This window comes from Vipera ursinii (assembly GCF_947247035.1).
Source record: "Vipera ursinii genome assembly, chromosome: 7".
Classification (NCBI taxonomy): Eukaryota; Metazoa; Chordata; class Lepidosauria; order Squamata; family Viperidae; genus Vipera; species Vipera ursinii.
The window spans coordinates 63,469,303-63,493,901 of NC_139521.1; the positions used below are offsets into that span (position 1 = coordinate 63,469,303).

The following is a 24,599-nucleotide window of genomic DNA, read 5'->3' on the forward strand; positions in this document are numbered from 1 at the left end:
ATAAAAGGTACTGGGAAGTCTAGATTACACCTATTCTTCTCCTTCAAAAATCTTGCTGGTTTTGTTCCCCTACCACAGGGGTGTCAAACTCAATTTCATTGAGGGCCGCATCAGCATTGCGGTTGCCCTTAGGGGGCCGGGTGGGTTTGGCCAGGGTGGGTGTGGCCTACTGGGTGGGCATGGCTAGAGTGCTTATGGCCTACTGGGTGGGCATGGCCAGCTGTACATCATTCGCATCAAGGGTGCCTATGGGGGCCTGGCCAGGAGTGGGACAGATCTGAGGGTCTCTGGCAGGAGGAGGGTCTCTGGGCCAGGGCCAAGGCAGTGGGGGCCGTTCCCTCACTGTTTCCAGAATGGCTTCGCGGGCCACATGAAACCACTTCGTGGGCCGGATCTGGCCCCCGGGCCTTGTGTTTGACATGTCTGCCCTACCATGTTTGCCCAATGACAGGGCTAGTAATCTATCCCCATTCTACAGGAATAGGATCTCATTTCTGCAAGTCACTTCTTGTCCACTAATTCAGTTTTTCTCACCAAGTGTCTCTTATGCTAAAAGCTATTTAATGCAAGGCAAAGCAAAGAAGGTGACGGGCAAGAAAATTGCACGGAGCAGAGCAAGATGTGCCTTAAATCTTAGATTTAAATCTTAAAACCAAGAGGGAGTTTGGTGAGCAGTAAAAGAGCTATCGATGGGCTCAGTGTTTCTGAACACCATTCAGAATTGTCGTTCTTGCAGTTGACTGATGAAAGTTCTAGAAAATTTCAGCTAGGATTGTGTTCCAATCTTCTCTGAGGTATCAGTATGTAAGATTTTCAGTATATAATCATTGTGTTATGCTATTAACATAAGTGCCTTTCCTAACATTTACTAAACGAGTGGAATTCATATAAAGAGGGGGGGGGAAATATGCCAGAAAGCTAACTGAATTTAACGTGGCATATCCCATCAGATGCATCATTGCTTAGGAACCACAACAGTTCCGTTATCAAGCAAGTCACAAGGCACCTAAACTCAGAGTAGCAGAATGAACAGGTTGCATATGCCAACAGATGGTCCTTCTGAATGATTGATTTGCCTTCCGGGTCTAAAAAAAGCATTGATGTACTAAATGTTCAGAATTAGGCTATCAAAGGCTTTTAGTCAGGAATCCCTGCAAAACACAAATCTAACACAAAACTAAATCAGGACGTTTGCTGATGAGGAGCTAAAATTTTCTAAAGGTTGCTGAAGAAAAATGAGAAGATAAGGTATCATTTTTTTCTCATTGAATTTAAATAATTTTGGCTGTGATTTAAGAATGAAAATACTCAGATCCCTGTCTATTCTCTCTCTCTCTCTCTCTCTCTCTCTCTCTCTCTCTCTCTCTCTCTCTCTCTCTCTCCCTCCCTCCCTCCCTCCCTCCCTCCCTCCCTGTCTCTTTTCCCCATCTCCATCCTCTCCATCTCCATTCTCTCCTTGCCTTGGTTACTTTAAAGTGTTCATCTCACTGAAAATGTTTATTATAGTACTAAACCGCCTCGCCTGCCCCCCAAGTGTTATCTGAAGTTATGTGGGAGAAATAGCAAGAGCACTTAGACTTATATACCACTTCATAGTTCTTTAAAGCCTTCTCTAAGCAGTTTACAGAGTCAGCATATTGCCCCCAGCAATCTGGGCCCTCATTTTACTAACCTTGGAAAGATGGAAGGCTGGGTCAATGTAGAGAGGTTTCCATTCCATCAATGTTCAAGTAAACCATCTGTGAGACTTAGTGACTTCTAATTTATCAAGCTAATTGTGAACATGCATGTTTTATTTTTCAAATGAAACCAAATGAGGGAAGCAGTGCATTCATCTTATTTTATTTTTATATTTCGCATGATTGGCTCACATTTGACATCACAGATTGAATAAAGGGACATGTCTCACTTTTTTTTTAATTGAAAAGTTTTATAAAAGTTACAATATTATCCCATCCCCAACCCTCCCCTAAACCCCCCTCCCCCTCCCCCACTTCCCAGAGCTGATTACAGGGTTACAAATATAAAATAATCATAATCTAACTAACATTAACCAACTATATAAATAACCAAATACATAATGCACTTTAACCCGTCTATAACATAATTACAAACAATCTAAAAGTATCCAACTTATACTAATACAATAATAATACCGTATATTATATATATTATTATAACTAATAATAATAATGATAAAAGGCTTAAGTTATAACAATCTAAAATTTACTCATAAGCTAAATGGAACTTTTTGGTCCCATATTTTTTCTGAATATAATCTATCCATCTTCTCCAAACCGAAATGTATCTTTCTTGTGAATGATTCTTCAAGTAAGCAGAAATCTTAGCATTTCTGCTAAATTTGACACTTTAAGCGTCCATTCCTCTATAGTAGGCAGGCAATCCTTCTTCCAATATTGCCCTACCAATAACCTTGCATGTCTCACTTTTAACATTCCCGCTGCACACTTCATTTTGTGCTAAAAATAAATACATGCACAGATACATTACAGCCATGCTGAGCACTAGAGGCTCATAGATCCAGTCAGATCTAAAAGAAATGTCAAATTAAGGGAGAATGGACCATTCCACTCCACTGCCTATGAACCTCCATTGTAATCAATTGCACAAACTGCATTGTAATAAAAGCCATATTCCCTGCATCAAATAATGTTTTTAAACAAATGTAAGAAGAATCTTTTTTTTGCAAATTACACAATTTTCAAATAGTGGGAGAAAAGCAGACTCTTGCACTGTTCTTCTAGCTTGAGAACTGAGAAATAATCTCAAGACCGTGTTAATAAAAGAAATCTCACCTGCTTTCCAACGGTATCATATTTTAAAAGGAATGCAAGAAAAGTATCAATTGCAATAGTTCCCCCCCACACACACACACGAAGGTAGAAGAAATAACCATCCTTCAGAATCTCCGTCACAATGGAAGACAATGCAAGAATACTACATCAAGATTAAAGACACCAAAATGCTATCAATTCATTAAAAAAAATCTTAATTTTATAATAACAGAAAGTTGAAAATGCAGAGAAGAATCTGGGGCTTCTGGAAACTTATAGTAATAAGTCTTTTGCAGGAAGATGCCAGTTTTCTATTTTCATGTCATTAAAAAAAACAAAAAAAAACAATTTGCTGGCCCAACATGGCCACTCTTCACCCTCCAAAAAAATAAACAATAAAAGAGAAGAGAAGAATATATACTATTGCCAGGGCTTCAGGTACACATTTAGAATTGTTTAATAGCTGTCCTGAAAGAAATGTTCATTATGCTGACCTCTGGAATATATATATATTTTCCCCCCAAGGCTGCTGTGAATGCTTTCATGTCTTCAAGAACTTGCTGGAAATTTTTAGTATATCCTACCCATCTTTAACTAGAAGTAATTGTGATACAGGTTCAGGGTATTTGATAGACCAGACATGTCAAACACAAGGCCCGGGGGCCAGATCCGGCCCGCGAAGTGGTTTCATGCGGCCCGTGAAGCCATCCTGGAAACAGTGAGGGAACGGCCCCCACTGCCTTGGCCCTGGCCCAGAGACCCTCCTTCTGCCAGAGACCCTCAGATCTGTCCCACTCCTGCCCAGGCCCCCATAGGCACCCTTGATGAGAACTATGTAGAGCTGGCCATGCCCACCCAGTAGGCCATACGCACTCTAGCCACGGCCACTGCTGCTTCAGTGACTCCATCCAGCCACCTCATTCTCTGTCGTCCCCTTCTTCTATTGCCCTCAATCTTTCCCAGCATTTTTGAAAATATTGCTAGTAAGTGCTGACTTTTTCTGTTGATGCCATTCTAATTTGCAATTTATTTATGCTTGGTAGAAACTATTAGAGGAATTCAGTTCTTTGACATGAAATCAATAGTATGATGACAAAAATCACCCTACAAGGAAACACTTGGTCTGAATATTGCATTCAAAACTACCTTATAGGTAATCATGAGCATAGGATGATCAAATTCAGTGTATCTCTTAGACCAGGGCTTTTCAACCAGTGGTACGGGTACCACCTGTGGTACATTGGCACCTGGCAGGTGGTACATGATGATCCTAGAGAAGTGGTAGCGCTGAAGGAGAATGAGCTGAACTGGTGGCAGCTGAACTGGTGGCAGCTGAATGAGAGACACCTGGAGCTGCAGGGCTGTCAGGGCTCAGTGGAAGTGTGAGGATCAGTGCTTCTTCGGGGCTGTCAGGGCTCAGTGGAAGCACCAGGATCAGTGCCAGGTTCCAGCTGGAGCTCGGCACTGATCCTGGCGCTTCTGCTGAGCCCAGAAGAAGCACCAATCAGCTGGAATGTTGCAGCATCTCCAGGGTCTTGTGATTTACATTCAGATGCTTGGCAACTGATTCATATTTATGATGGTCAGTGTCCCAGGGTCATGTGAACTGACCAAAACCTGCTGTAACCACCCAGCTGATGGGGGGGAATAAAAACCAAACATCCCCCCACCCCACTCCCACTGCCAATCTTCAACCGAAATGCTCACAACAATGAAAACCTCGGATAGGAGGAAGAGCGCCACCAGGCGGGCAGGCAGGCATCTTGCTCGGCTGTGGCTTGGGGGGCACTTTTTTCAGTGCCATTGTAACTTTTAACAGTCACTAAGTGAACTGTTGTAAGTCGAGGACTACCTGTAGGTTTGTGGGGGTTTTTGGTCGTCAAGTTTTTGACACCTTGCTAGGCGACTGGTGGTACTCGGATGTTGCCATATCCTAAAAGTGGTGCATTGGGTGAAAAGGTTGAAAAGCCCTGTCTTAGACAGAGCTTTTCTCAGTTCTAATTGGAAATGCCAAGAATTGAACCTGATTATTTTTCCATTACCCAATATATGTTCTACTCTTGAATGTTGTCGTCTTTCTCAAAAATCACAATAATAGTCACATTTCTGGTCTACCTACTCCATAGATAAGACATGTCAAACACAAGGACAGCAGGTCAGGTTCGACCCATGAAGTGGTTTCATGTGGCCCGCAAAGCCATCCTGGAAACAGCGAGGGAATGGCCCTTGCTGCTTTGGCCAGGAGCCAATGTATAATTTTGTGGTGGCCATCCATCCTGGAATGCATTCACAGCTCCACAAGGCCATCCTGGAAACAGCAAGGGACCGCCCCCCACTGCATTGGCCCTGGCGCCCGCTGCATTGGCTCTGCCCCCTGGGTATGCGCTGGGGAGATCACCCTTTGTGAGGAATGAAGAAATGCACCATCACCTGGAAGTAGCCAGCAAATGGTCCTTGCCTACTTCACATATTCAACTTGGTGGGCTATGGGAGATGCTGACGAGCTTTGCATCACCCAGCTCAGCCTCTTGGCACTGTGAGAGCATCCTGCTGCCTGCTGAAACTGGGCAGGCTGGGGTCTGGGCAGCGTTGCACACGTAACATTGACTCTCACGCTGCTCACGACGTCCCTTCCCCCAAGCCCACCAAGCCAGATATGTGAAGTAGGCAAGGGCTATTTGCTGGCCAGTTCCAGGTGATGATGCATTTCTTCATTCCTCACGAAGGATGACACTTCACCAGCTGTGTTTCTTGCCTGTTTTTCTCTCTCCCTCATCTTAAATATTTCCCAGCCACTCTGTTCTTAAGGAAGGAAGGAAGGAAGGAAGGAAGGAAGGAAGGAAGGAAGGAAGGAAGGAAGGAAGGAAGGAAGGAGATTGGAATGAGAGGAAGGGAGGGTCTGAGGGAAGTCCTGCCTTAGTCCTACCTTGCTGCCCTTTTGCCATCCTCTTGCCCCCTCCGCCTGGCCTATCCTGTGGGTCTCCCATCCTATTGCTAAGGATGCTTTGGTTACAAAGCCAGGTCTCCTTGCATGAAGAGGGAGTGGGCCTCCCTCTGACTTTGCCCCTACACCCACCATGAGCAACCTGGCTAAGGAAAGCAAGCACAGAAGCAGCCTTGAGGAGAAGGTAAGTATGGCTGGGCACCCCCTTGGGGAAGTGGGGCTGGGCTAGGTGCCGCGGGAGCTTGAGAGCCGGACTGGGCATTTGACCTATGCTGCCCAGGGCTGTGGGCAGCATGCACCACTATCCAGCCCCCCCCCCCTGCATGGCCTGAGAGGAATGGTGAGGCTCCTCCAGTGGACCATGGCCTGGCACTTGCCCCGGTCCCACTCTCCTGTGCTGGAAACCCATGGATCTGTCCCACTCCTGCTCAGGCCACCATAGGCACTCCAGAAGTGAGCAATATCGAGCTTTCCACGCCCACACAGCAGGGGACACCCACATCAGCGACGGCCTCCCAGGAGGCCACGCCCACCCTGGCTACACCCACCTGGCCCCACAAGGGCAACCACAATGCTGACGCGGCCCTCAGTGAAATTGATTTTGACACCCCTTCCATAGATGGTAAGTAAGTTTGAACAGTAAGTAATTTTAATTATAGTTTTCAATGTGCAGTGGAGATTAACATGCCAGTTTTGTTTTTCTCAGTAAAACAGGAATCTCAGGAACTTCAAATTAAACCTGCTATTTGCTTGTTTAATTTATATGGTAGAAAATGATTGAGATGTGGCCTAGATAGAGCATATCCTATGGAAAAAGATTAGAGATGGATAGATAGATAGATAGATAGATAGATAGATAGATAGATAGATAGATAGATAGATAGATAGATAGATGATAGCTGGTAATAGATAATTGTTATTCCAAATTGTCTCTCTCAAAGTTGTTTTTGATTGATTATGTTGTTTAAATACAACCTCTATCTGACACAATGTTTTCTACTATTTTTTTTCTACTAACCGCAAAACATATTAAATAGTAGCAGAATCTATTTTAGATATGGGACTTATTGTTATTTTTGATGTTTATTGAAAATGAAATCTAGTTTTTCTCTCATTCTGCACTGTAGGAATCCATCTAGATTTTAGAAAGTTTTCTTGGCATTATTGATTTCTTCAAAAGGAAGTTTCAGTAAGCAGCATCTCTGAAAACAACACCAACTCCATTTACTGAAATTAATCGCAAATAGTCAAACTGTACAGGTATATTCCACATAGTTTATGGGGGGAAAAGTAACAGAATAGCAAAGTTGGAAGGGACCTTGGAGGTCTTCTAGCAGGAAAGCCTATAGCATTTCAGACAAATGATTATCCAATCTCTTCTTAAAAACATCTAGTGTTGGAGCACCCATAACTTGTGGAGGCAGGTGATTCCACTGATTAATTGTTCTAACTGTCAGGAAATTTCTACTTAGCTGCAGGTTGCTTCTTTCCTTGATTAGTTTCCATACACGGCTTCTTGTCCTCCTTCCAGGTGCTTTGGAAAATAGCTTGATTCCCTCTGCTTGGTGGTAACCCCTGAGATATTGGAACACTGCCATCATGTCCCCCCTCATCCTTCTCTTCATTAATCTAGACATACCCAATTCCAGCAACTGTTCCTTATATGTTTTAGCCTTCGGTCCCCTAATCATCTTTGTTGCTCTTCTCTGCCTTCTTTCTACAGTCTCGACATCTTTTTTATATCGTAATGATCAAAACTGGATGCAATATAGAAAAGAACCTCAATAGAATAGTTTGGGACTGTATGATTAAATAACATTTTTTTGAGATAGAGTGACATTTTCTAGAACTCTTACATACTATAGCTTGAACTCAAGATGTAGGAACTAAGTATTAGGAGTATTTGAACCTATAGCAGGGAACATTTTTGTTTTATTCATGTATTGTTTAAACCCAATTTCACTTTGATATAGCTCATTTCATCTCACTAATTCCATGCTTTGGCAATTATAATGATTTGAAAGATAAAAACCACAGTAAAGTACAACATAATTTTTATTAAACAGTTTTCCTTTGAAGGAAGATAAATTAAAGCCATTTAGAAAAAATGAGAAAAAAATCTGTTGATACATGAACATCATTGAGTTCTGCTTGACAATAGAACATTGTCACAATAAAAAAAATGTAGTTTCTGAACATTTAAAAATAGCATTCTTGTATTCTTCCCTCCAACTTATCATGAATACATTCACAATCAGTTACAAGATCAGGCAAGCTGTTAACAATCAAATGATCCATAGAAAAATGTGAAATATATAAAATGATATAGATGTTTAATAGTAGTCCTATCATTCCAGATTTTCTGATGTAGCAAATGAAAATCATTGCAGGTAGTCCTTCACTTAAGACCACAATCAAGCTTAAATTTTTTGTTGTTAAGTGAGACATCTGTTAAGTGAGTTTTGCCCCCATTTTACAATCTTTCTTGCCACAGTTGTTAAGTGAATCACTGCAGCTAATTAGTTAGTAACCTAGTTGTTAAATGAATTTGGCTTCCATTGACTTTGCTAGTCAAAAGGTTGCAAAAGGTGATCACATGACCTTATGAACCAGCTGCCAAGCATCTGAATCTTGATCACATAATCATGGGGATGCTGCAAAGGTCATATCTGTATAAAATGGTCATAAGTCATGTTTTTGAGTGCAGTTGTAACTTTGAACTGTTATTAAATGAACTATTGAAAGTTGAAGACAACTTGTATTCTGTTTGCTCAATTGTTACATAGACCGTGTTTCCTAATCTGTGCTCCCCATATATACTGGACTTCAGTTCCCCATAATACTGGAGGGAGATGGAGAGGTACCATAATACAGAATTACTTTAAATAAGATCATTGGAATTCTTCTACATATGGAGGAATTTCTGTTCACTGCATATATCTTTCTCCTTTGCTTACATAATTGCTTCTATGCTATAATGAATGGTAAATATCTGATACAGCTCCACATAGGGAGCTGTTATAATCCTGCATTTCAAGCAGACCCAAAGCGCAGCATGCAATATATGATCAACTCATTTCTAGGTTAAAACCTGCCTGAATTTCAGTTTTGTAGTTGCAGAGTTTGAATTAGATCACGTAGGTAGAATCCAAATCAATCAAGTCACGCCACACAGAGGTTTCAAGGAAGAGTAAAAGAATGGACTCACAGGAGTTGTTTATATTTTAAAAAATGAATAAAAATAATCAGCCAGAGAATTCTAGCAATTCATAACTAAAAAATCCAAGAGATTGGCAATGCAATTTTGGGTTCATTGCTTTTGTTTCTAGTTTAGCAATGTTTATAACTTTTACCCAGTGCTTTTTTTGTAAAAGAAAAAGGTGCCGGAACTCACACATGTCATACAACCCGCCTTGCCTACCCTACAATGTTCCATCCAAAAAAGGTGCCGGAACTCCATTCTGAGCGTTCTATGAGAAAAAAAGCCCTGCTTTTACCTTATTTCACGTGGTAAAATTATTAAAGATAGAGCAACCCATCCCATTGGTTGCATACACCAAAGATTTGGAAATAAAAATCACAGAATGCTATCATGCATCATGCAAATGCATCAGGTAAATGCTTGTGTAAGGCTACACATTCTTCAAGAACAAGGAACTGAGCAAAGATCTGTGCCAGATTGATAGTATAAAAGCATGTAATTCTTAATCACTCATTTACAACTGGGTATCTGTCTTAATAGATCACCCTTTTAATGTTCTATTCACAAAAATATGACAGATTGTTTGAATCAAAAGTGAGTCAACTGGAATAAATATAATGGTCAGGAAAGAACACGAAAAATATTATTTATATTTTTTGATCCAGAAAAGAAAGCAAAGTGTGAAAGCACATTTCAGTCAAATTCACTGGAGATATATTCTACTTAACAGATTTTGGCTTTAGGTTAGATAATTAATAGTCATTTCCTACAAAGATCGGAAATACACGAATAATTCCTTATGGTGCCAAAGAAACATTGTTTTTGCTTTCTAACAAATAGAGCATACCTGTGATAGAGCTGATCAAGTATAAATTAAATTTTTACTTTACTTTTGCTTTTACTTTGGAGCAGTGTTTTTCAACCTTGGCAGCTTAAAGATGTGTGAACTTCATTTCCTAGAATTCCCCATTCAGCATACTGGCTGGAGAATTCTAGAGTTGAAGTCCGCACATCTTCAAGTTGAAAAGGTTGAAAAACACTGCTCTAGATGTATACAAATGGATAAAAAAAACAATGTTGAGTCTAAGGATAGTGGATTTCATTGATCTGCAGTCAAGAGGAAGGAAATTATCTAATGACAAAACAAGGACTATGGGGAACATGATAGCATTCCAGTATTTGAAGGGCTGCCACAAAGAGGAGGAGGTCAAGCTATTCTCCAAAGCACCAGAAGGCAAGACAAGAAACAATGGATGGAAACGTATCAAGGAGCGAAGCAACCTAGAATTAAGGAGAAACTTCCTAACAGCTAGGACAATTAACCAGTGAAACAGCTTTGCCTTCAGACATTGTGGGTGCTTCATCACGAGAGGTTTTTAACAAGAGATTGGACAGTAATTTGTCTGAAATGGTATAGGATCTCCTGCTTGAGCGGGGAGCTGGACTAGAAGACCTCCGAGGTCCCTTCCAGCTCTATTCTGATTCAAAACTAAATGGGAGAAAGGAGACTTGTGAGTAAGTTCTCCTACTGGAGTTCAGTTCGAATTGGGAAAATGATGCTGAAGGAAATTACATTTATTTGCCCAGTTCTACCTTTTCTCCAAATGTGTCCCATCTCATTACTTCGCTCTTTTTTTAAAATCTAGCTTTACAAGTATATTAGTTTGCAGTATACCTAGGCTTGTGTATTAAACAAAATCTGTAGCAGAAAGGGTACTAGAATTTTGGCTACAAAAATCCCTTCTTCGGCATTCCTTTCTTTGTTCTTATATTGGGCATCTTCTTCCTTGCACTGAAGATGTTACCAACATTTTCCTTGTTATTAAAAATTGATTAGAATAGTATGTCTTATAAGTCCTGTGATAGCATGTGACCTACAGCACCTCTGTGCTGCGATCGTCAGAAGAGAATAGTTAACTGACAACCTGTCATTCTTAGCCTTCCCATCAGTCTTCTGTGAAACAACAGCTCTTTTCTTCTTCTGAGCTCAGGATTTAATCTTCTTCCTTGGCTGATTTATACTAGAAATACTGGCATTTACCCATTTGTATTTCTGATGCTTTTTTTTCCCTAGCTTCCAAAACTGGACTAGGGAAGAGCAATATGACAAGGGAGACATGGCTGTTAGAATGGGATAACAAGCAAGAAAAGTAAAATCAAGGGATTATTAAAAGAAACTGACAATGTAACAGGGCAACAGTGTGAAGACAACCACATTTCTCCTCTACCTAATTCTGCATTCTCCTTTTCACACATATTGAGAGATTTTGAAAATGTGAATTATTATTATTATTATTATTTTGGAAAAGGACTAAACAGAAGGCCCAGCTCTCTGCTGTTCTGTGCTGCAAAAGACAACGCCTGTTGAAGCTGTGTAATCTTTGATGTTTTGCTGCACCAGTGAAGCAAAACATCAAACAGGTGAACAATATTTGGTATAATCCTCAAAACGTTTGTTCAAAGCCAACATCTATCAAAAGGAGGTTTAGTCTCTCAGCCAGTCCTGTGGATCAGACATAGGAGTGAGATAATATATGGGTATAACCAGTGCTTTGTTTGCAAAAGAAAAAGGTGCCAGAACTCACACATGTCATACAACCCGCCTTGCCTACAAGGTTCCATCCAAAAAAGGTGCCGGAATTCCGTTCTGAGCGTTCTATGACAAAAAAAGCCCTGGGTGTAACTATGAAAATACACAGGCATAATACATTAGGAATAAAGTAAAAGATGGTAGTCTTGCCTGCTTATAATCTTGGCATCATAGCACAAACCCATATATTCTGTAGTCAAGGCAGATATTAATATTATGCCTTAATATTCCCACTTAAATAAAAGATCAACTATGGTAATAAAGAAGAAAGCAGTGAGTTTTGCATTTCCATAAAACATACCAATATATGGTGAATTTTTAAGAGGAAACTAAAATGAATACAAATACAATATACATAATTTAGCTGCTCACAGTGAGCACATGTTTGTCTGACATGATTTGTCCCACATTCCTTTCATTTTGACTACTCAAAATTGGCTGATATCCAGTTGCAAGTCTTTATTAACTGACTGTGTTGGAAAAGCTAAGAAAGAATGGTTCACACAAAAGCTAAATTATAATGGTGGTGTTTGGCTCTGGCGTAGCATATTGTATTAACCTAGCAATTATGGCTTATTCAAAAATCATGGTTAAAAATGGTCAACATGATGAACAACCTAGCAAATAATATCTTACCTGAAGCTATGAGTTCATGGCTGAATTCGGTGGTGGGATCAGCCAGTTCACACCACTTCGGCAGAAGTGGTAACTAATTTTTTGTTGCCCAAGCCCAGAATGGATTTTCCAGAAGCAGCATCCATGCAGAGAACCAATTGTTCACATATTTGAATCCCACCACTGGCTGAATTGAACATTAACCTAGTAACTCTAGCCTAGACTGCATTAGGGTAGAATTAAAAGTAATGTGTACCTGAACTGAAGAAGCTTCTTGGATGAGAAGTAAAACATCTTCAAGGAAAAAACAAACAAAGTTGCCTCTTGAAAAATCACCTTTGGGACAACTATGTTTCATCAACTTTGAGTAAGTGTGGGTGAAATGTGATGTGGGGTTTTTTATATATATATACTGATGGACGGATTTGAGCAAAAGCTTATTAGTGGGATTTAAGATCTTTATATTGGTGGAGGTCAGAACCATTTTTTCAACTGCGCATATTAATTTTGCAGTGTGGAAGCACATGAGGTCCTTATAAGCTATAAGATACAGGCAGTCCTCAACGTATGACCATACCTGAGCCCAAAATTTCCATTGCTAAGCAAGACAGTTGTTTTGCCCCATTTTACGATCTTTCTTGTCATAGTTGCTAAATGAGTCAGTTGTTGGTAACATGGTTGTAAAGTGAATCTGGCTTCTCACTGACTTTCCATGTCAGAAGGTGATCACATGACCCCAGCACAATGCAACCATCATAAATACATGCCATTTCTCAAGTGTCTGAATTTTGATCACCTGACCATGGGATGCTGCAAAGATTGTGTTAAAAACAGTCATAAATCACTGTCTTCAGTGCCATCATAACTTCCATCACTAAACGAATGGTTGTAAGTTAAGGATTATTTGTAGTGTAAATTATCGAAAGTATCATAAATTGTGTAACTTTACTGATGCTCTTGCACCACTAATATATTAATGATTTCTCTTTATAAAAAGTCTCTTATGTGTGAAGAATGGTAGCTACAGCCCTTTTGAGAAAAATAAAAATGCAGGGTGTCAGATTGCAATAAAAACATTTTTTTTCTTCCTCACTCAAAAGATTCCAATTTCCTTAAGATATCAGTTAAAATGTCTACTGCAATCTAGGTGTCATACTTGACAACAGCAGTTCTGGGATAAACAATAGAAGTTTGTATGTTTTTTCATGTGTATGTCGATGCACACACACAATGCATGGAGAAAAAGACATACATCCCAAAAATACATGATTTTTGGCTCATCAGAAAGCTTGGCTATATGTGCAGCCTTGCAAAGATGTATAAATTATTTTTACATAGAAGGATCTTACAAAACTAGATATCTTTTTCAGTACAAAGGTTGCTATTCATTGAAAAAAAATGTCTGTGTGTGATTGTTTTACGTGTTGTAGACTACATATTGCAAATGGCCTCTGCTTTGGAGGTGTTACTATTGTACAATATTATATAGCTGCCATCTAAGGAGATGGTTCCATTTCTGGTATTGTAACAAATACTACACGAATGCTGGAGACACTGATACAGAACAGGAACAAGTGAATATTCTCAGCTTACGCCCCTTGTTTTAAGTCTTATATTGCTTTTTTAACAGCGAAATGCATTTTTTTAAAAAATAAGAAAATTACAGAGCTATCTTTTCACAGGCATTATGCAATTTTTGAGACATCACAAAAAGTAAAAAAGACACCCCCTCTTCAAGACCTAGGCCAGGGGTCAGCAACCTGAAACAGTGAAAGAGCCACTCGGAACCGGTTCCCTCAGAAAAGCAAAAACTGGGAGCCGCAAAAAATGTGTGCGCAGAACAGGGTTTGACTGAAGAGTGGAGCCAAGGTGAGATATGCACCTACCCTGCATATTTGAATTGATTGGTTGAACTTTTTTAGTCCCACTTTTTTTTTTTTGGACTGCACATGGCAGAGGACTGGGAGCCACAGGAGATGGCTGAAGGAGCCACATGCGGCTCTGGAGCCGCGGGTTGCAGACCTGTGACCTAGGCCTTCGATGTGCATAAAATGGAACAGGCACCTTTATTTGGAAAGAACTGTTTTTAACCATGAACTTGGCAGGGTAGCTATAGGGCTGCAAAGAATTACCCTTTCCATAAGCCACACTGAAAGCCATCTTCATCATGTATCTTTTACTTAAAAATATATTTCATTAATAGGAGATACACTTCTAAATCTGAACAGTGAAATGCTGCGATTGACAATTGATGGGGTGGGATTTTTTAGAAAACATTTTAATAGAGCAAGTCATAGTATAGCATTACTAAATTCAGGTGGTCCTCGACTTATGACCACAATTAGGCCCAAAGTTTCTGTCGCTAAGTGAGAAATTTGTTAAGTGAGTTTTGTTTCCATTTTACAACTTTTCTTGCCACATTTGGTAAGTGAATCACTGCAATTGTTAAATTAGTAACACGGTTGTTAAGTGAATCAGGCTTCCGCATTGACTTTGCTTGTCAGAAGGTCGCAAAAGGGGAACCCATGACCCTGTCATCAATATGAACCAGTTGCCTAGCACCTGAATTGAGATCACGTGACCCTGGGGATGCTGCAATGGTTGTAATCGTGAAAAATGGTCGTAAATTCCTTTTTTTCAGTGCTGTTGTAACTTCAAAGGGTCACTAAATGAACTGGTATAAGTCGAGGACTATCTATAAACAACAACTGGGTGAGATTAATGGAGGTTTGAAGAAAGCCCACAAAGTAGTGCCCAGACCTTTTAAAAAGACTTTACTCAGTGCCAGCTAGGTATAGAGGGCTAGGAATAAAAAGCAGAATCTCCACACTACAGCTGATGCAACTTTTAATCATTCACTTTACCTGAAGGACATTTCTCACGAATTTGTTCTCATAAAAAAACTGGGAGTTAGGGTAGGTTGTGATTATAGGCAGCTTCATGGAAGCAGCAAATCTGGGCCATGCCTGACTCTGTAACCAGTAACCCATGTGAGTTTAAAGAGCACGAATAAGAACTGGACCACTGTCCTAGTACGCTATGTCAAGCAGCCTGTTGTATTAAGCCAGGGGTCTTCAAACTTGGCCCTTTTATGACTTGTGGACTTCAACTCCCAATTCCTCAACGGTGGCTGAGGAATTCTGGGAGTTGAAGTCCACAAGTCATAAAAGGGCCAAGTTTGAAGACTCCTGTATTAAGCCATAAGATACAACCTATGTTTTGTGGTTGCATGGGGAGTGATTTTTGGGGGGTGGGGGGGGTGGAATGGGGATGAGGCTGTTTTGGGGGAAGGAAGGGATAAGCCTCTCCCCATACTGCTGTTCCAAGAACAGTACCAATATCCATTTTGTATCTTTTTCTCTGAAAATAAAACACTGGTGTTACTATATAACACATAGCTTGATCTTGTGTCCAGTTGCTATTGCCAAATACAGTCTTAACCAGACATAAAGGTGCCTATGCCAGTTGATACACTAGGCCAGGGGTAGGCAACCTCAGCTCTTTTATGACTCATGGACTTCAACTCCCAGAATTCCTGAGCCAGCTTGGCTGGCTCAGGAATTCTGGGAGTTGAAGTCCATGAGTCATAAAAGAGCCGAGGTTGCCTACCCCTGCACTAGGCCCTAGGGCTTAATTTATGGTAAACATGCACAGAATCGCACCATTTCTAAACCATAGGCAAAATGTGAGGAAAAATGCATTTTATAAAGTGGGGTTTCTATTTTCCCCCCCAAATTATTCTGAAACAGAACCCTCATGAACAGAAGTTTAAAAATTTCTTACCATGTCTCTTATCAAACTGATGGGGGGGGAGGGATACTGTATATACTGAATTAAGTGAAAGTAGTCTTCTGAATTTTGCTTACTTTGAATTCATGGTATGTTATAAATTAATTGACTCCAGGAGATACTTCTAATTTTACCTTGTTTTACGTTATTAAAAGTCACTATCCCTCTGTATGCAACAGTTAGTTTGGGCAAATATAAACACACCAACCAGATAAAGGAAAACTAATTAGCATTCAATTGTCCTTCCCAGACAATAAGTGGAGTTTACAAAGCTAAATAAGTGAAAGATACAAACATCAATTGTGAGAAGATACAAACAGTTGAAGCCCTTGTAGTTGAATTCTTCTGAGTACGGTTGTATGTACATCTGTGAGTTTTAATTTTACATGTAACACTTCTCTGCCATAAAATGAGACCCAAATGGTTTCTGTAAAGGTAAGCTGGGTATGTTATCTAGATAAATTTTGCACAATCAGGGTGAGAACTTACAATATTGTTCAACAATGTTTACAATTCTTTATTGCACATTATCCACCTTGACTCATTTAGATATTAAAAGTAACAAAATCAAGAACTCATGGACTATTATTCTTTTGTAATCAATTGGCTGATTTGATGCCCTTACTAATGTGGTTATTTAATGTGGTGGTGCAAGTTCTGACAAAATATTCTGACTTGCAACAATTTGGTTATGAATAGCAAATTAAGTTGCAGTGGTCTACATGTCTGTACATGAGTATGTGCGAAGCCAGCTGTTATTAACAATCCATGATAACTAAACTGATTGATGTTGGACTCCATCAACATTAGGACATTTTAATTCAAGTATTTATGCCACAAATAATGCAGTCACAACCCAAGTGAGTCCCTAAGTAAAAAGGTAAAGGTTCCCCCGCACATGCGTGCTAGTCATTTCCAACTCTAGGGGCTGGTGCTCATCTCCGTTTCAAAGCTGAAGAGCCAGCGCTTGTCCGGGGACGTCTCCATGGTCATGTGGCCGGCATGACTAGACGCCAAAGGTGCACGGAACGCTGTTACCTTCCCACCGTAGTGGTCCCTATTTTTCTACTTGCATTTTTACGTGCTTTCGAACTGCTAGGTTGGCAGAAGCTGGGATGAGTAACAGGTGCTCACCCTGTTACGTGGCACTCGGGATTCGATCCACCAAACTGATGACCATCTGATCGACAAGCTCAGTGTCCTAACCCACTGAGCCACCACGTCCCTCTCAAGTGAGTCCCTACCATTTTGACAAAAGAGCAGGAGCAAAATGATTGCTGATACTGAGACTTGAAAGCTAAATCAAATCTTAAGTGGTTTTGATACTACTTAATTCTATTTTTGGAGCCAAAATAAGAAGAAAATTCTGAAGATATTTGGATATTTGATCTGAAGGTAATTCGGCTAAATTCTAAATCAAATGAAAATGTTTTTTCAGATTTTTTTTGAAATGTGATTGTGTGCCCCTAAATCAATTTGGATGATTTAAACACTTCTGCTCATGTGCAAAATCCACTTTTTCTCTAATCAAATTGAACTGATTCAGTTGGCTGAATCAATGCAAATGTCCAAAGATAACTGGACTGATTTTCCACTTTGAATCAGCATTTCAAATTAAATTTTATATGATTTATATAGACCTAGATTTTTGTCTTCTTCTGTTTTTTGTATAAATGAAACTGATATGAAAAGAGCAAACAACTTCTGATTGATATATATAAAAGCAAAGCAAAATGGAAAATCCCAAAGACTACAATCATCTTCTTACCCCAATTTTCTCTATCACTTTTAGAGTTCGTTGATGCTGGAAGGGGGAACGTGGATGAGAGTCTAGGTAGTCATAACAATAATAACTCAGCCGTGGGAACCCAAGGTTATTAGGTCCAGAATTGATAATTTGGTGAGCAGGAGAGATGGGGAGAAAGCCCACGCTTCAAGTTAATTGGGGAATGTGATTTATGACTGTTAATTAGGGGAGGGGAATTCAGTTTTTGGCTTCAACTATGTAGTGCTGATACTTTGTTTCTCGAATAAAAGATTATTTAAGGAAAGCAATGCCTCAAAGTTCTTTTGAAGAGATTCATCTGTCGGAACCATGACATTGTTACTATTTCTATTCATTCCTCACATTTACATCCACATTTTCATTATTAAAAGAACAGAAATGCTATTTGATATATGCTTCAGAAGTTGTAAGTAATCAAGTGATGGTCAGCAAAAGTAAAAATAGAATGTTGGATCTCTTCTGGATATTCAGTCAAGGTGTCCCATCCATTCAGTAGGAAAAGGCAGTTATATCATCAACTTCACTAAATTTGGAATTTACAATCTGGAAAATTCTGGAAAAAAAACCCATTTCAATTACTCATTAAAGTCAACATGCTAGCTCCCCTATCCTTCCCCACCCAGTCCTTGTCTCTATTTTACAGGAAAAAGCTCCAATTTCAGAAACAGCCATTATAAAAGGTAAAACAAATGGGTAGCAGCAGCTGAAAAGAATCAAAGTCAGTTCAATTGTCCACCTGAATAAATATGTGCTGATTCTATTTACCCATCTTGCTGGCCTAAAGTCTGAAGTTCAGATGTGTGAAGATTGTGGTGAAGGAACACGTTTTTCCTGCTGTACATGTGCAAAGAGATTGGTCCTCTTGGGGGCTGTCCAAGCCTTCCAAGGAAAGTAGAGTGTTGTCGAGGTTGATCTTTTGGAGGGCCAGGAAAAATGGTGCCATTATCAGCCTTGGCTGTTGATTTTGATATGCTTTGCATGACTCCTGCTAAGCCATTGTGGTTAACTTCAGAAGAGAGGACTTCATAAGAGTCTTGTGTATGCTTGATAGCTTCCACTATTTCTTTTTCCTTCAGGAGGTTGCCGAGACAGACACTTGGCAACTGGCAGCTTTTGTTGTCACAGGAAGTGGTTTGGTTGCCTGACGAATACTTAAAATGGTCCTCTGTGGGTGTATGTACTGATCTTTTGTCCTTTGTGTTGAGAGTTTGGCTCACCATTTTGTTTAGGTATGTAGCCTGGAGCAAAGGAAACAGAAAAGGGAAGGAGAAAAAGATAAGATATTTATTGTCATTTTTTTACTGTGGTCACAACGGCATGCATCAAAAATGAAATTTAGTTGCCCGCTCTCAAAGAGAAACACATACATGACACACACCCAAACCATAGCTACACAACTGGGTGTGTTTTCACCAGGGCTTTTTTTCTCATAGAATGCTCAGAACGGAGTTCCGGCACCTTTTTTGGATGGAACCTTGTAGGGTAGGGCAAGGTGGGTTGTATGACATGTGTGAGTTCCGGCACCTTGTTCTTTTACAAAAAAAAGCACTGGTTTTCACCAATTTTGCATTAGCCTCCTATCTGTAACAGTCCAGTGTTAACTGGCCTTCAATTTTTTTTCCTCGTTTCAATGTTTAATTATCATTATTCTATCATTTAAAATTTTAACCCTAATTTAATTTTTAATTTTAATGTCAATTTTGATTCATCTTTTATTGCTTGGGAGCCTCTCTTTGAGGGAGATAGGCAATTTTAAAAATATGAAATATAAATATAAATAAATAAAATAGCAACAAACACCAATATCTGATATTTCCCTACAAATATAAAGAATATTAGAGGATTCAACTTTAAAAGAAACAAAATCTGGGGTATATTTTTTACCAAAGAAAGAATCTATTTTTTACCAAATTTATTTTTTACCAAAGAAAGAATCAATTTACTGCTTCCAATGGATGGAAGCAGTAAAAACAGGAAACATTGTTCTAGTCTTGTAACACCAAATTCATTAATAACTTCTAATAATACGTTAATATATTTATCAAATATTCATTCCAAACCATAAGATTTTTCTTATGTTGTTGTTTGGCATTCTTTAGTGCAGTTATATAATTTGGATCCCAAGATTCTTCTTCAGAACAGTTGTCCAATTTAAAGTACTGTCTGTCCTCCACCTATAATTGTAATTGAGCCCGGAATGATGGTCATAAATTATGCCGTTTGTAAAGCAGATCATCAAATGACCTACTGAATTTTATGACCTTACCCAGATAGGGACCATGCCAACTTCTAAGGGTGTTATTTAAAAGGTATGTCATACTGCAATTAACATGTTATGCTTCTCAATTCTTTCTGAAGTTAGAACAAAAACCTGCAGATATTACCGTTCTAAAGTCCCAGGCTGTAATATGAGAACCAGCTATCTTTTGTACTTGTCCCTTTATGTTATTTAATTATTCTCTAATTACCACATTTTCTCATTTGCACCTGTCTATGAAGTTGCCTAGGTATGCAAGCAGCCAGTGAAAACTGAAAACACAGGGATGTTTTTTTTTTTCTCTTTGTACCTTCAGTCAAGTTCATCAAAATGAAAAAAAAAATCAAGTACAAAATACTAACCAGCTTTTTACACTAGAAATTTAACAATATTAAATTTGTTAATTCAACAAATGTAATAAATTTAACGACAAAAAATGATTAATTACATGGAACTTATAAAGCATCCTTTAGCAGTGAACTAGCAGATTATCCTGACTAATAAGACAGAGCAGGAAAAGTAGTGATTGGAAGTCCCTTCCAACTTTTGATTTTCTGAAATTGTAACTTACAAAGGAGCAAAGCCTTGGTGGAGCAGTGGGCTGATGCCTCCTTAAGTAACACCAGCTGCCTGCAATTACTGCAGGTTCGCATCCCACCAGGCTCAAGGTTGACTCAGCCTTCCATCCTTCCGAGGTAGGTAAAATGAGGACCCAGATTGTTGGGGGCAATTAAGCTGACTTTGTAATAATGCCGCTTGGGAGGTGTATGAAAGCCCTAATAAGCAGGCATATACATAGAATGAAGGCTACTGCTAAGCTTGTAAGCCGCCCTGAGTCTTCGGAGAAGGGCGGGATATAAATGGAATTTAAAAAAAAGAGAGAGAGCATTAAGCAAATGTTGAGGCTATAAGAAGTAGGCTAATCCAGTCTTTCTTCAGTACTACTAAGACCTTAATGCTTTCAAGGTGAGTTGGTTTGCAGTATAAAGAGGTTTTCTATGGATATTGATCCATACGGATTCACTAGCCAAACAATCAAAACAAATTTGGTAGTGCCTTTCCTGACAAATTTTATTAAAAGGTATAAACCTTCCCAAGCTGTAGCACGTTTCACTTTGGTTTGCAGCATACCAGCTTCCTTTTCTAAATTATGAAAATCCAATAAAACAAATAGAGCCACAAGGGTGGCAAATGAGATATTTGTTCTGTACCAGCCTGCTACTGGCCTTGCAGAAAAGGCAACCCCTTTACAAACGGCAAGAGGTTGGAATGACGTCTGCCAAATTTATTACTACAAAAAACAAACAAGACACGTACCAAGATACAGGAGCTTTGAAACACTATCTGAGCAGTTGCTTTCAGCAAACCAGCCCTCCCCAAACATTCCCTTTATAAAGAGTTTAGGGTGTGGCCTCTCTCTGCCTCCTTCCGAGAAGCCCCACAACCTTCTTCTGTTTACTCCTACTTGACTGCCTCCTGCGTCGGGCGTCCTTGAACAGGGCCAGCTGTGGGTCATCTTCATCCACACTGTCAGGCTCACACAGCTGGGTCTCCATGGTGACCAAGTGGGAGGGGCCTGCCTGAGGGCTATCATCAGCAAGATCTTCAACCCCCTCAGCAAGGTCTTCAACACCCCCATCCTCCTCTGATTCGTCCGACCCAACTGCCGAACCCACAGGCTGACCCTGAATCACAACAATATTGTCAGATATACTGACACTCAGCAGTATTACCCAGAAGAGTCACAACCTTTGTGTAAACCAGGGGTCTTCAAACTTGGGCCCTTTATGACTTGTGGACTTCAACTCCCAGACTTCCTCAGTCAGCATAGAGTAACCAAATATAGTTTGGGTAATGTTGGGCTTCAAGATTTAGTGATTGTAATCTAGACAACAGTTTTCCTATCCTTTCACTGTCAACTGAAGCTGCCAATTTCAGAGATAAGGTGATCTGTTCCTGTATGCTATGCAGACTACAAGCAACTGAACAGGGATTACCTCAGTTCCTTTTTTTATAGCTAAGTGTTGGTTGGTAGAGCCATGGAAGCTTACAAAAATTCAATAAACCACAATGCAGCTAACTATGATTTACTGTGTTGTCTGGACCCAGCTTTTAAGTCATCTGCCCTTCTGATAACTATTGGACAAATGGCAGCGATAGAGAGACTAAATGATGTTGATAAATGATAAACTACCATGGGCTATATTAACTTTTTTTTTCTTTTTGCCTCCTAGGGCTGAGAAAGTGTGAATTGCCCAAGGTCACCCAGGTTTCTAGCCTGATGCCTCTGCCAATACAACAAACTTGCTCTCTATACATAATCTTCACCAACATACAATATGCAGCTCAGAAACTTTTTAGTGGAGATAAAATCTACACAGTCATACCCATGCCCATCACTATTTTCCACATTCTAACATTCTGAAAATTGCAAACGGTAAGAAATAGTAAGCCGAAGGAATGACAACATGAGATAAGGAAAAACAGTTAAATCTAATTCTCACGAAACTATTCACTCTTTGTCTTCATACATTTATATCCTGCTAAATTATCCCTGGGAGCCTGTTTGGTGTTGTAGTTACAGGACCAGGCTGGAGACTAGGAGAAATTAGGAGACTATAAAGTGGGAATTCTAATCCCACTTTAGGCACAATGTGAGCTGAGTGACCTTGAGCCAGTCACTTTCTCCCAGGCCTAGGAAAAAGGCAATGACAAACCTTGCTAAGAAAATTGTAGGGACTTTCCAGAAGGTCTTTGAGAATTAGGCTCAACTGATTGTAAGAAAAAAATCTGTTTTTTCTTTGTCCAAACACTGCTTCTTTCATTACCTCTATTTGTTGTTATTGTTGTTCTCCATTTAACCATGCCTCTACAATCCTAGTTTCTCTTGAACTACACCAGGGGTGTCAAACTGCCAGCCTGGCTGGTTTCATCATGCAAAGGCCACACCCACACCAGCTCTGGCAATGCGGAAATAGTTGTGATATGTCACAACACATCATGTGACGTGGCGAGTTTGACACCTTGACCTACACACTCTTCCTTTTCATATTTCTGTTATGATATAATATTTATTCTCTTTATACTATAGCAAAGTTGTCTTGATGTATTAATTTTGTACCAATCCATTCTGCACTAATTCATTGTTCATCTATTTCTACACATATACTTAAGTAATCCACTGCCACTGCATTCTCCTTACTTTTGTATTTTTTCCAAATTAATTTACCCAACTTTCACTTCTTGTCTCTTACACATTTTCATTTCTTCTGACAAACATTAATTCCTTGTAACAGACAACATACTACCTGTGACCTTCTTAACAGCATTTGTAGAGCATAACATTTCTTCTTCCATTCCCTTATCTTTAGTACACATTCAAATATTCATCCACTACTTCTGTGGGTTTTTTTGCTATTTATACACAACCTGCAGTAATTCACTTCACATTCAAACCAATCTACCTTTGACTTTAATGTGTTAATTTTTTCAATTCATATTCATGAATTTATTGGAGTGGAAATCACTTGGTAAATATGGGCAAAAGCCTCATGCCTATTTACACAAAATGTATTTATAGTTCAAGCCTTTTCACTTTATTGCATCCTATCTCTAAAGAAAGAAACATATAATACATTTTCTCAGTCATATATTTCTTGTAACTTGCTGAAGAAAAATAATATAGCAACAGTTTGGTTTCCAAATTTTACGGATGACGATTTCTCATACAGCCTTGATCTAAATTGTGCCGATTACATAAGGTGCTTTATCAAATGAATCCCTATTACCCTGAATTGTGGTGCTGACTATCAATGGCTATTAGTGTTGATGGCAGTGTCACTATTTTCTGAAAGCCATCTGGGTTGCCTTGTGCAGTTGGTTGGTCGCTATCAGAACATACTGCTGGACTAGAATAGACAATAGCATTTTCTAACCATCAAGCAAGAATAGAGTCTTCATTCACATGTTACATGAAGACCGCTACCCCTCTTTATGTGAGGCATATCCATATTTTATTTTATTTTCTGTTATTCCTTATTGCATAGTTTCCGCCAGAATGGTTATCAGCCTATGATCTCTCATTTTTGTATGACCCCACAACAATTTGCATGCCAGCAGTTCATGCTTTATGAAAGCGGTTCCCAACCTTTTCTGTACCCCGCATCGCTAGAATGCTTCTGGTATATTCTCGCATCCCTTACAAAAGTTCAAAATAATGGCAATGAATTATGCATCTACACTATAATTTTGAAAACCTAGGTTTTTGCACCCCTTGGAATATTGTCCCACACCCCCAGGGGGAAACGAGCACCTCTGGTTGGGAACCCCTACTTTATGACATATACTTTAGCTGTTCCATTTGTAATTAAATCTATACTTTCACTTTCCTCCAGGTATCCTCCACTTTACAAGATTAAGCCAACTTCATTCAGAACTATTGCACCCTTCTTCTTTCTATTAGTTTCCCAGACACAAACTTTTTTTCTTTCCTTTCATTCACTAATGCATTCTCTCTACTATTTACTTCTCTTACATTTCAATGCTCAATCTTCCTTATGCTATGGGCGTAGCACAGATTGGCCCACACATAAAGACATCATAGCTGTGGTCAGCTACAGTA

General features: G+C 39.5%; 1 protein-coding gene across 2 annotated transcripts in view; it reads right to left on the reverse strand.

Annotated features, from left to right (window-relative positions):
• Positions 1 to 17,785: 17,785 nt before the first annotated feature.
• CCSER1 (coiled-coil serine rich protein 1) overlaps positions 17,786 to 24,599 on the reverse strand; it is a 770,064-nt gene continuing 763,250 nt past the window's right edge. For both annotated transcript variants that reach the window (XM_083367020.1, XM_083367021.1), the window contains exon 10: positions 17,786 to 18,959. In XM_083367020.1, the coding sequence (XP_083223146.1) occupies positions 18,483 to 18,959 (477 nt within the window). In that variant the 3' untranslated portion in view covers positions 17,786 to 18,482. The remainder of the gene's footprint in view (positions 18,960 to 24,599) is intronic.